Source organism: Pholis gunnellus (assembly GCF_910591455.1).
Source record: "Pholis gunnellus genome assembly, chromosome: 8".
NCBI classification, from domain to species: Eukaryota; Metazoa; Chordata; class Actinopteri; order Perciformes; family Pholidae; genus Pholis; species Pholis gunnellus.
The window spans coordinates 1,045,879-1,059,909 of NC_136534.1; the positions used below are offsets into that span (position 1 = coordinate 1,045,879).

At 40.3% G+C, this 14,031-nt stretch overlaps 1 protein-coding gene across 1 annotated transcript in view; it reads right to left on the minus strand.

Moving 5' to 3' along the window:
- Positions 1 to 14,031, minus strand: part of grik2 (glutamate receptor, ionotropic, kainate 2) — a gene marked incomplete at both ends in the record, with an annotated part of 286,105 nt that overhangs the window by 32,169 nt on the left and 239,905 nt on the right. Inside the window, one exon of the mRNA XM_079164096.1 lies at positions 3,158 to 3,383. Coding sequence (XP_079020222.1) covers positions 3,158 to 3,383 — 226 coding nt within the window. The remainder of the gene's footprint in view (positions 1 to 3,157; positions 3,384 to 14,031) is intronic.

Here is a 14,031-nt window from a genome sequence, read left to right on the forward strand (position 1 = left end):
GATATGTACACATATGAACCATCTCACAAGTGTTAGTGTTATAATGCCATTGAAATTATTCAAACAGACCTTGTAGTTAGAGAGAAAACCCCCTTTGAGTATGGTTATGACATTTTCGATCAGAGGCCTCAAAATAGGCTCAGGGTTTAAAAGGGTAAAGTTGAATGCGTGCCAGACTTGAGGGTGATTCACCACACCCCTGTCATGTTCTATATTCAGTTCAACAAACAAATCTTGTGAAAATACCCATCCAACAACATACTGATTAAACTAAAAAGTATAGAGCGTGTTTCAAAGCCTGATGATACACACTTCTTCCTCTGTACCATAGAGCTCCATTAAAAACACATTTATGAGCCACACTGTTGCACTGGTGACATGTTTCTTCATCACATACACTGTCCTGCTGCCACAAATATGCACTACAGAGCACCAAATGTGGATTAATCCGCTGCTGTAAATAGTCCCCAACAAAAGCACTACTGTTCACTTCCTGTTTTATTTTTGTAAATTAAATTCCTTATGTGTCATGTCTGGTTTTACTTCCTGCCTTTGTGTGTTTTCCCGCCGTTTCGATTGTCTGCCCCGCCCTTATGAGTTTCAGCTGTTCCTCATCAGCCCTGCTATCATCTGTCCCTCGTTATTGCCCTCCTTTCCTTGTGTATCTAGTCTCTGTGCTCCTCTAGTCTTTTGTCAGTTCGTCTTTGTTGCCACATGGAGTTTTGTTTGCCTGTGATCTGCCAGCTGTACCTGCCTGCCGTTTGGGAACCTTTGAGACTTATTGTTTGATTCAAATTATTTTTATTTAATCTGCCTGACTATGACTCTGCATTTGGGTCATCTCTGCTTGTGCTGCTTCTATCAACTGCGTGCGTGCCTCCTTTGGTGCCCCATGGTCCAAAGAAACGTAGTAAAAGTGCGCTCCAGGGTACCCTTCCAGTGGAGGAAACAAGATGCAGTGCCCCACATGCTAGATAACGTTCTATGCGCTGATGCCCACCTCATGCAGCTTGGTTCACACCTGCCCCTCAGAAAGCCTGAGTTTAACACTGATCTCAAATGGTTTCAGGGACTAATTTCTTTAGATTATATACAAGAACATTTGCAAAGACACGTTCACTGCATATGTTACAGACTGTATCAGCAATTCTGTATCAAATGAAAGCTTTATATTGGTAAGAAGATAACTTTGGCATCACCTTCTGTTTCCTATAGTATGTTTCTAATGTGTTCCAAGTGGTTATTAAATAAACCCAAAGCATCCGTCGTAACAATTCTTACATGTAGCCAGTGCTTTCAAGCTTTAGATTCATTAGTCTGCATTCATTGAGACAGCTTGTTGCTCAAAAGCCCTGTTTGCAAGAGGCACAAACACTGCAGGAACTACTTTAGTGAATGAACATGATTTAATGGCAGCCTTTTGCATGAGGTCATCATGTGAAGTTGTCTGCCAGTAGTAATTCTGCAGGTACTTAACCAGAGTGTTTCTTTTCCCTGCATTCATAACAGGATTATGACAATCTGCTGCTGAGCCCCATAATCAAATGTCGCACCTCCAGACACACACAGTGTAATGTGCCGCCCTCCCTATTCATCCCTCTATTTATGTAACACTGTTCCTCTGCCTGCTGGAGATAGCCCCAGGATTTTCCCTGCTAAGTATTCCTCTACATGGGTTACCCTCAGGAATATATCGCACCAGAATACAGTTTACACAGCTGTGCAAGAGACTTTTCAACATTTTATAGAAATATTAATGACCTTACAGTCATCATAGACATCAGGGTAGGATCCTATCGGTCCTTCTGATCTATTATTACATTATTATAGATTGCAGCATACACAGCTGAGGAGGGAACAGTGTGGGTTCTGGTTAAATAAGAAAACACTTTAAAGGAAACTGAAGCTCCCAAACTTCTTGGGATGATTTTGAAACTAAATCCAACTAAAGACATTTAGAGCATCGAGCTCTGACCTCCAAACCTTTACCTTTCACGGTGATGTCAAAGTACTACCTGTTTCTAAACCTTTGGTAGAACAGGCTCATTGGGAACACTTTATTTTACGGGTCTACAATTTTCAAATAGTTTCCGAACAATTTTCTAGAAGTTTTCTGAAAGGCTTGTAATTTGGTGGTAGGGAAAGTAGATTTAGTGATCATATTTTTTTTTTACCTCCACCAAGGAAGTAACGTGGTTGTTTGTTAGCAGGATTACAGATAAAACTACAGGCACAATTTTCAGGAAACTTGGTGGAAGACTGTAGCATGGACCTGGGTCTGCCCCTCCCTATATATCATTTCTTTCAAGGAAATATCTATGCCCTCTTTAATTAGTACCAGCTGACATTGTTCTTTGCACATTCATATCATGTGTTGAATGTTGCATTCAGTGAATTGATGCTTTTAATCTCGGAAAAAACACAAGTATATTATGCAAAAAAACATGACAACTCATGGTCTATGCATTGTAAACTTATGAGATCGAATCCGGCCCGCCACGTCATTTTATGTGGCCCACAAATCCACCAGCAAAAAATGTTAAAAAAAGACATGGAAATGTATTGTGAGTACATTGAAGACTACTTTAAACGTGGCTTTACAACACATGAAATACTTCATGTAGGATTGTGCAAACGCACCCTTGAAAGAATTTTAAGCTTTGAACAAAGTTATTGTAATAACTTGTGTTTGATATTTGTCTTTGCTATTTTCTTTAAAGTTTGATAGAGTAATGTGGGTTTCTTAAATTAAAAGGATTTAAGTTATCATAACAGAAATGTGCTTTAATATATTTTTACATTTATATAACTGCATGTACAATATTTTTACACTTGAATAAACAATAATCAAATGCAGAGACAGTTATTTACCAATATGTTAGGAGTAGTTACATTTACACAGTCTGACATTTACAACCGGCCCTTTGAGGGAAACCGTGATGCTGATGTGGCCCAGAGTGAAGATGAGTTTGAGACCCCTGATCTAAAGGAAGCACTATTCAAAGCAAACAGCCTGGTCCCGTTGGTGCCTGCTGCAGCGCCTCCTTATTGCAACACAAAAAACTGCAACTCAATAACTCTGTGTAGCCCGTAGTTTTTAGGGCATGTTACAGCTATAAGGGGTTTCTGTTTTGCTGTGTAAATGTAGCATACATACCCATTGGGGTGCCGACCCCGTAGGCTTTGGAGTCAATGAGGCCTCCAATCTGGGTGAGGTTGCAGTTGCGCTGGGTGACAAACTCAATGGTGGTGGACTCCATGAGGAATGCGTAGTCTGAGGTGAGCACCCGGTGAATGCCTTCATCGATGTTCTTCACCATCACTGAGTGCCTCCGACTGCTCATGAACTCCCACATCTTATCATAGGTGGAGATCTTGGTTTTCTGTGAGGAGACACAGAAGGGCATCGTGAGTAAGTGAAAAGAAACAGACACAGAACATCTACTCATGTATTCATTTTCAAAGCCACACCAGTTTGCTGTGAAGTAAAGTGAAATTCTAGGTCGGAGGGTTAATGAAGAATTGTTTTTGTCTCAGCAGTTATAATATTCTGAGTGACTTAAAGAAACAAGGACATGTGGAGCCCTCATTTAAATACTGCCAATGTAAACAGCTCTATCAAGGCCTGCAGGACCATTTGCATTCAATTATTTTCCAAATTTAATTAGAGAAATGTAATTTGCCTTAACTTTTTTTGTAGCTGCAGCCGCGCTATATGCTTCCTGTCTGCCTTAGTCATTATCGCGTGTGAGGAGAATGTAGGCTGAAGCGGACGAGCATGTTAAATAGCAGCAGCAGTGTGATTTTGCATGACCGTACATCTCTGCAGTCTGTGCTGCTGCTATCACCCATAGTTAGGATCAGCAGCGGTGTTGTCAGTAGCAATGGGCCTCACTTTCTACACCTGTAATCATGGAGAAAAATCCAAGAGCACATTACTCTCCAGGGGAGCCGATTTGAAGCCATTTTTGAAGCCATTTGAAACCTAATTAAGTCACATCTTCAAGGTCCTGCCCGCCATTATTGTGTGTAATGACTTTTTGTGGCTGGTCGATATTTTAGATCAACTGGGTGATTTGCCGTGTGCCTATCAGAATCTTTCGGAGTCACCCTTGACAAATCAGGCGATTGAGCATGCAAGCTTCAGACTGCTGATAAGGCGAGAGCAGTGGCTGTGAATACACGGAGAGTCAGATAACCACCTACGCTCCAAGTCAGGCAGAGAGCCGAGGAGGGCTTCCCAGAGCCTCCACACAGGGATCCAGAGCTGATTGTGCTTCAACCATGAGGGATCTTGGAACACGCAACGAGTACACGTCATGAATGGCTGTCAAACCAAAATACAATCCATCCATAGCATTTCAGAATGCGTGACATCCTTTTTGTTTGGTCAAACTGAATCCGAATATTTTAGCAATTGCTAAAAAAACAAATACCAGGTACCAGCTTTCCGCTGTCTGATCCTCTCAAGTCATCACCTGTCTGATCAAGTTTTCATGAGCCTGCCTCTGTCGAAGAATGCTCACAGTTTGCCGTATCTGCAAATACTGCTGGTTGATCCTGTCCTAAAATTGAAGTGGCTGTAGATTAGCGATATTTGCAATCTGTAGATTGTCGTCATGCTTTTTGTTCTGCAAATCACAATCAGTGTTCAGAAGAGCAGAAAGGCCCCCAGCTGTATGTTAGGCAGCAGTGAGTCATGTGGGGGGATGGGGTGAACAGAGCCAGCCAAGACCACTATCAGCCTTAGTTAGATCAACATGGTGAGTGAGTAATCCTCTCTATTACTGCCTGGGCAAATATTTACACTGTGTATTAACTGCTTTGTGTTGTGTAATTGTTTACACTAAGACACATTCAAGATTGACAGGATGGTGTCTGGTCCTTTAGTCTGAAAGTGTTTGAGCTTTGATTGCAGCATTTGTCATTTCAGTGTGTGATTGTGAAGGCAAGTTATTTATTGTTTATTGTATAAACACCAGAATATGATCAATACCTCCTAAATGTTCCTTTCATAAACAACTAAATAGCATCACGATTACAATTTGCATTAACAAATGAATTGTGTATGCCGTGAAATCTTTCATTTGTTTTCCCTAACATATCCATTCTTAGCAAGTAGTAATGTTGTAATAAAGCTTTCATGGTGATGTTCAAGCAACTCAAAGCTGGAATGTTGGTGAAAGCTGATGGTCTTGGCTACAGATTGAAAGAGTTTAAATCCTCATTTCAACTGCTCTGTTATGCATCGTGGTGCCTAAATGCTAACATCAGCAACAATGACAACATCAAATTACACAGTGATTTTTGTTGGGGGGGAAGTCTCCTTTCAATTTGGCGGGAGGGGGGGAATAAAATACTACTAAATACTACATACAGAGGCTACTTGCAGAAAACAAACTATGCTATAAAGCATTTAATTAAGGATCAAAGGTTACCGTATTTCATGGCAAGATCAGTGTTTTGGAGATGATACATCCATCATAAATGAAGAGTAAGAACCCAGGGAGTACTATGGAGAGAGTCCACCATACCCAGGGCATCTTTTGTTCAACAAACACAGTCTTACGAAGCTGGTTATCAACTCGGTTTCTCAATCTGGTTATGAGCGTGTTCACATAAAGAGACTTTGTTTACAGCATCTGACCAATCACAAACATGGACAACTCTGCTGTCAGCAGAGCGGCACACTTTACAAAAATAAAGATGAAACTATAGTATCAGAGAAATACAAAGAAGTTGAACACATAAATCAGGCTGAAAGTAACAGTTAACTGATATATATATTGTCACAGCTTCCTCTCGAGCGTGATAGATCTGACTATAATTTGCCGTGTGTACTACATTTAATTTATGTGTTGCTTAGATCTATTCTTATTCTTTCAGCTGCAACTCCAGCGGTGTGAAACGGACTTTATAAAAATATAAAAACATAATTAAAAGCGATAAAAAGGTTTCCGTCCATAATTTATAATAACCCACAGTAAACATTAAAGTAACCGGAGCAGAGTAACACTGCATCCAGTCTGTGAATGTAACACACAACTCCAACATGTCACACTGCAACACTTGGATCAAGAAGCTGACACACATGAGAGAATATGAATATCTGATGAGCAAATATATACAGATTTTTTGTCTATTTGCTCCCATGTCTGTTACATACCATCAGGGTTACAAATAATAGAATAAGACTAAAATATTGACCCTAGCTATGGAGCCAAATCCAGGTCAAGAGTTTTGATCATTTGAAAAAAAACTTGTGGTCTTGAACATGAAATACATGTATTCAAAATAAAAACAAGTGAATGAAAAACATTGTTTGGGTTGAATATCATTTTGATTCAGTTCTGGAATTGTTTTGAATAAAATATTTAAATATATATTTTTCACTTTCAGATTTTATTTTTTCACTTTCAGATCGTTTTTTTTCCGTTCAGACTGTTGTCCCTGATCTGGCGTAGGGGGCGTGGCATTAACAAAGGGGCGTGTAATCATGAGTGACAGCATAACAAAGACTGGAAAGGCTGGAACTATTGTGAGTGTAGGTAATGAACTGTTCACGCTCATCCGGGAGCTCTTTTGTACTATCTGCTAATACCAATTTATTTGATCATCTTTCTTTGTTTTCTAAATTACCCAGCTGCACTGACATATTTAGGTCATAGTAGCCCTTTATTATATTTAAATGTACAGCATCCTCATCCTCTGCATAAGAAACTAGTTCAAATGCACTTTTCAGCCAACAGCAGCACTTCAGAGACATGGCTGCCTTGCAAAATGCAGCAGATATGGAGGCCAAGTCACACTTCCTTTAACCCGAAGGGTTGTGTAAAGTGTGCGTGTTCTCTTCATTGTCCTTCCATTCCTGTTGGTGATCTTCTGAGACAGTCTTCACTAGAAAATCCTGTTTACTTTTCCTTAAAAGACAGTTCTTCTAAGGCAAATTTGTGATTTGTGATTTTAGGCTATACAATTGAATTTGATTGAATAATGACTTTTCTCTTCATGTGGCGTTATACTGCTGCAGAACATGCATTTAAATTCCTGACACAAACCTAAAGAGCGCCCTGTCAGACCACTACACCACCCTTCCACAGAAACAAGACATTCATTGTTCAATTTGCTTCACTTCTCAGATCTGTGCGAGTAAAGAGGGAGCGGGTTTTGGTCAGCAAGTCCTGAAACATCACGTAACAACCATTTTCTGTTCTACAGTGCAGAGTCAACCAAATAACAACTCAAACTAAAGCTGCGCTGCAGGACCTTGGAACAGACACAAAAGTGCACAGTAATCTTCCCAGTTCTGTAAAATCAAATAGTCGACTTAAACAGGGCAGACTCATTTAACATGATAATGTTGTTAGAGATGCAAAACTATATTTTCTTTATGATGTTCATCAAGAGTAGACGACCACATGATCCTGTGAGATTCAAAGGTAACATTTCCAAAGTTATTTAAAGAGCTTTTTTGAGGTAACAAATGACATGTACAGTCCTGTGATGGGTGAAGGGGGCTAGTTCAAGCTAAACCAGGGTGTTTAAGTGGTCAAGTGGTTTGCAACTTAAATTGGTATTGATTATAATTGGTATCTATTGAAAAACCATTTGTTCTTGCATTATGAACAATGCTTAGACAACCTGTTCTCACTCCCAACGTGTCAAATTACACAGCTTGGCTGCATGTGTATGCAACGCACCCACCCGCAGCATTCCAGAGCAACTGATAATATAGCATAAAGCAGTGGTTCTCAACCTTTTTTCAGTGATGTACCCCCTGTGAAATATTTTTTCAGCCAAGTACCCCCTAAGCAGCGCAAAGCATTTTTGGTTGAAAAAAAGATCATCAGTGTCTGATTTATTAAACACTGAAGATTGCATTGTTTAGGACAGGAGTCGGCAACCTTTACTATCCAAAGAGGCATTTTGCCCTATTTTCCACAAAATTAAATTCATCTGGAGCCGCAAAAGCTATTTGATGTCATAGTTTATAAAGTTTTATATATAGTTATATTATATATACAAAAACTATAGTTTGTTGTATTTATGAAATTATAGAACAAGAATAAAGACACTTGTTGACATTTTGTTGCTATTTTACATGTTATAACAATATCAAACTCTCATGAAGAGGAGAGTTTGCTGCAGCAGTTGAGGAATCGCTCTTTTTCGCTCATCTCCAGCGAGATACTTTCAGCAAATGCTGTGTGCTTGTTCTGGAAGCGTCTTTCAACATTACATTTTTTGTTGTTAACAAATTTCTCTCCACATATCAAGCATACAGGTAAGCCAGCATCGTTCGCAGTGAAAGCAAATTAATACGTCCACGCAGAATTAAACTATTTTCCTCCGTGACTTTTCTGTTTTTTGGATTTATCCATTGATAGTTTACCGAGCGCGGGGGTCTGCAAATCATGATCAGCCAGCTGGAGGGAAAGGTGCTAGACAGTGACATAAGAAGCAAGTGGCGGATCGCGTAGCGCGGCCGTTTTTGAATATATTACTATTTTGCTCGACAGAGGAATCCAGGTTGATGCGATCTTTCCATAAATATATTTTCTTCAATGTATTTCTTCATACGTGGCTGTGATGTAGGGCTCACTTATACAATCGTAATCCCCGCAATATATATATGAGATGTGGCTTTTAGATCTCCAGAAATATGTTTGTGAATGTGTGACGAATCTGGCAACAGAGGCAGAAAACAGCTGCTGCTGTTACCGAACACAACACACGCACGGAAGGAAACCAGTAGGTTTGAGAACCAGTAGGACCGGCACCCACTGCATGCCCAGTGTACGTGAATAGTCACGTGATATTCGTTTTCAGGCGTTTTAGTCTGGACGGAGATCACCTTGGAAACAATGCTTAAACACCGTGTGGATGGAGGACTCAGGGAGCCGCAACAGAGGGGCCAAAGAGCCGCATGCGGCTCTGGAGCCGCGGGTTACCGACCCCTGCTTTAGGATAATGAAATTGAATAGCCTACTGAATATAAAATTCACTTACACTTATATTTTATTGAATATTTATTAAATAACTATTTTTCAAGGATTTATGAATGGATGCTAATTTTAAATCTATTTAAAAAAAATCTCATGTACCCCCTGGAGTGCCTTCACGTACCCCCAGGGGTACGCATACCCCCATTTGAGAACCACTGGCATAAAGGGCAACACAGTCCACACAAGGCAGCGGGAGGGGTGGTGGATGGGTCAAATAACGCTGCTTTGTCAGTGTCATTAAAACCTGTTACCACTCCTGTAAAATGTGCCTAAAACGCCAATCCAAGGCATACCCAAAGTCAATTAAAAGTTGTTCTTGAACCATTTGGAGTACATGCATGGTTTTGGTCTCTTTAGAAAGCTAACACTCACTGTTAGTGCTACTGGCATTGAGTAATAGTAGTTTGAACACACTGAAGGAGAAGGTTTGTATTTCCGCCTGAATATTTATTTGCAAACAGATGCCTGCAGATGACTATAGCTGGACTTATTAGCTGGAAAACACAATGGAACCACAGCATGAAGCCTTACCTATAATAATAATAATAATAATAATAATAATAATAATAATAATAATAATAATAATAATAATAGGTTACAATTGGCTCGAGCTTCACACGAAAGAAGAGAGGCGGGCACTAGCCTTCAACTGGGACTCTCGTTGGCTATTCTAGGCTCTGAAGAGCATATGGAAGCTCCTAACAGGTCAAATGAGGTGTCCATCGAAGCGTCATAATGCAGCAGCCATTTTGAGATACATACAGCGCGTGTTTACATGGAAAGTGAAGGTATATTGAGAAAATAGATCGCTAGTTAGCATATCTGCCGGCTAATTTGAAATGATGCAACAGCAGTCCGTGGGTGTTTATGGACGTAATAATGTGTTTTGGACGAAATATTTTACTGGATTGGATCGTCTGGACCTTTGCCAAATGTAACAAGATCGTTTTTGTTGGAATATAAATGATGGTTGGATTTCTATCAAGCTTCAAAGGTGAGGTGAGATTTTGCAACTGCTTATTTGTGGGTTGGTGGTCTGACAGAGGCGTTGACTGAACCTGCTGTTGTGATTGTATCTTGAAATGGTTTGCATGAGTCGAATCTCAAGAATCGTAGCTTTCTAACGAGATATCGCTTCAGTGCCTACCTATAAATAGCAGTTGTGTACATGACACAGATGTACAGTAAACACAAGACAAACTTCTTTCCTCAATGTTTCTTGTTTCAGGATTCAGTATTATACGACTCATTCGGTGCTATTGAATAGTTTTTTTCCACCACACCATGGCGTTCAGTTATTGTACATTTTGATTAACAATGTTTTTTGCGAGCCAGAATGAATAATTACAGGTGCACCTTGCGCTCTAGCTAGCACTAGTGTTCACTGGTAAGTTACTGTTGTGCCAAATATGGTCATTTCTGGCTCCAAAAAACACAAGATGGCGACGGCCACAAGGCCAAACTCAAGGCTTTAAAACGTCAGCGGACAAATCAATGGGTGACGTCACGGTGACTACGTTCACTTCTTTTATTAAGTCTATGGTTGTACCAAGTAAAGAGGGATTATGCTATGTTGATTAGTGTTTGGTCCACTTGTAATGCTTATAGATGTATTGGCAAATTGAGGAGAAATATTAAAGTCCTGCTTGTTTAATGATACAAGTAACAAGTATCTTGCACTTGCACCTTCTGAACAGCTGATGTGTTGTATATTTCCAGTTTCTTCAGAGTAAAAATCAGAGGAAGCGGAATGCTAAGCAGCTTGCATGTGTGATCAAGTCCATGCAACTGTGTGTGAACACTGTGGATGTGACTGTTGGTCCTTTTTAAGACTCGGTCCCTTCTGCTTGCCAAAGTGTTTTTTTTTTTTGGGCCCTAATCAAAAGAATCCAGAGAGCGGAGGGAAACGCTGCACGCTTTTTCTCAGCACAAACAACAACTTTGCTTCTAAGCATTCTCTCACTTTTTTACACGCACCGTTAGTGATACACTACACACAGTGAGCCGACACTAAACACAATTGGCTAAAAAATGAAAACCAATAATGCACTCACACTGATTTATCGCACATTTGAAAGGAACATGTTGTATGATATACAAATGTACTAATAAAGATAATATAGACAAATATGATTATTATATTATATATCATTTTGAGGGTGAGCACAAATAATTACAAAAATATTATTAGAACCAACAAAGACAAAGAAAACTTCAATGAAAAATTGTCAGGATCCCTGTTGGACCGTGTGTGTTAACCTCTGGTTTCCCCCAATCTCCTCTCCTCATCTGGCTGTCATTTCCCTGTGTGTTGTGTTGTGCCATGTGCTCGGGGATTTTTCCTCTGCCTCCAGTCACTCCCATAGCCACACCCCTGACTGGTGAACGGCTGCACCCACTCAGCCAATTACCTCTCGCAGGCTGACACACCAGACTCTAGTTACACTAATCCTTTCCCCTGCCACTATAATAACCCTGGTCCTGCAGTCTGGGGTTGTCAGTTCGTCCCGTCTTTCACCCGCTTCAACCCCGTATCGCCTGCTGTCTCGAGCGTCTGCTCTCCGGTGTCCTACGGTCCGGCACCTCTAACTGAGCTGTAACCTGTCTAACCTAAGCCAATAGCGTCTCGGTGCTCCTGTGATTTTTGTACATTTGTTATTCAGTTATGTGCAGGCATTTGGAGCACTAAATGCGTACAGCATCTCTCGTATTACTCTTTTTGTTTAAATTGTCTTGGGACAGGTATTTAAAGAACTCAAAAAGAAATCTCTCAAACACCTCCTAAACTCTAAAATGAGATATTTATATTACTCACTTATACTTTGTATGTGTGGTCTGTGGTGCAGAGGTATATCTTGGCACAGTAAAAGGAGAGAAGTGAAATGAAAGTCTGGTCTGAGCCTGGTCCATATGGCTCAAGACTGACCCTCACCACTGACGCATTGGCCTCAAGCGCATTTATACTAAACACTGTCATCTCATCCGCACAATATCATTTGTGAATGGGATCTTGAGACGGGGCAGAGAGCAGTTGCCAACAATGCTCCTCCAATCCAAACCATAGAATAGGTCCGTGTCCCCGCCTTCTGAAAAAGTCTTTTCTGATCCTTTGGGGATCGTTTTGGATCAATTCAGCAGCTTTGTTTTTGTTTCTAGTTTTTATAAAGCTTTGTGAATTTGCTACAGCTAAGGTGTCATCTGACTGGCTTCTTCTCCAAAGCAATGGACTCCTGCTTATTGTATTATTATGAGCCATCCACGATACCAAATTGACATAATTTCTCAAACACAATGTTGAAATGTTGAGTCACATTGAATTTCCAGTGGAGGAAAAACACTGATCCCAGTAGAGTTCCACTTCAGTTAAATGCTATGAAACATTTTTTAAGACAACAATTTCTGGAAATCTATGCTTAGTCCAAGTCAGTTTATCATTATAATTATATACTGCTATTTCATGTGAATTTATTCCTGTGATCATAAACACTTTATATCTTTCAGCCATGAGCTGGAGTCCCCCCCCCCCCCCCCCCCTCTCCTATACGCTGCCTCTGTCAGGTATCAAGTACATCATCCCAATAAGCTTTATCTGCGCGATTTAATCACCATGCTGGAGGTGTTCCTTCCATTTGTCTTATGGCTACTGCAAAAGAATTCAGGCTTGTTAGCCTGGGGACATGCAGCTCTGTGCCACGGCCGTGTAGAGGACTACTGTCTCTGCTGCAGAATCCGCAGCCTTCAGCACATTATACACACAAGGAAAAAACAGCAATGCTTTTAATAACATGTGATTTTATTAGCTAACAAACCAGAAACAGCAGTGCAGTTTGCTTATTAAATGATTCAGTGTTATTGTAACAACGGTCCATAGGGAACGTCCCCACTAAGAGGACGAGTGACACGCCTCAATGTTTCAGAGACTGTCCCCAGCAGACATTTACACAATTAACCACCATTAGACTTGTATTTTACAGCAGAAGTCAATCACCCAAACAGTGGGTATTTTGTCATTCCTTCCTGCGTTTGAATAGTGATTGTGATGTGTGCACATCATCTGTGAGTGTGTTGCACTTAATCAACGGAGAGTGGAGATAATGAAAAACACTCCATCCATCATCACAACGGTGCATTTTAAACATCTAAGACGGGATGTGTGGACAGAATATGTTTACTCAGTGGAGGACGAACGCCTTTAAAAAGGGGCAGCAGCTCAGACTGTGGGGACTTGGTTTGTGAACCGGAGCGGTTCAAGTCCTAGTACAGAGTGTAGACTGGTAACTGGAGAGGTGACCAGTTCACCGTTGAGGTGCTGCTCCCCAGGCAGCTGTACAGTAGCTGTCCATCATGCTAGGATGGGTTAAATGCAGAGACTAAATTTCACCACATTGTGCTTTGCTGTGTACATGGTGTGATTCTAAAAAGCGGATTGACATTTACAACAGAGAATGACAGCAAAGGACTACATGTTCCAGATGCTGTTCAGTGGGTGTGATGTGTGTTCATTGAAGTGTTTTATGTATTTAACTTCATAATACATTGTATTTTAGTTCATGTATGACCAAACAGAGAAGTATGTCCTTCTTGGCTGGTTGAAGGATTATTTTCAGCACCTATAAATAACTTTTCATGTTTATGATAACAGTTTCGTGCTTTAGCTGCAACATTTCTGCTGACATTAAATTCGGTTCGTTTTCATTTAAGGACCATATTCACCCAAAATCTGGGTACACATATATTATTTATCATTCAGACCGTGGTATGAACTAGAAAGTCCACTATAAGCCATGCAGTTCAGATCAACACAATGCATGAAGGTGCTACTAGCCTACATCTAGCGTAACTGTACAGTTTGTGCAGTTATTTGCTTGTTGATGTTTACTCAGTATATATTAAGTATACAGTACTGTGTATTCCCTCTTGTATATAACAAATCTTGAAGATTTAATCACATGACCATCGCAAATTCTACATTCTGATTAGCTGGAAAATATGGATAAACTTTTAGCGACCGCACGGCATAACTAGA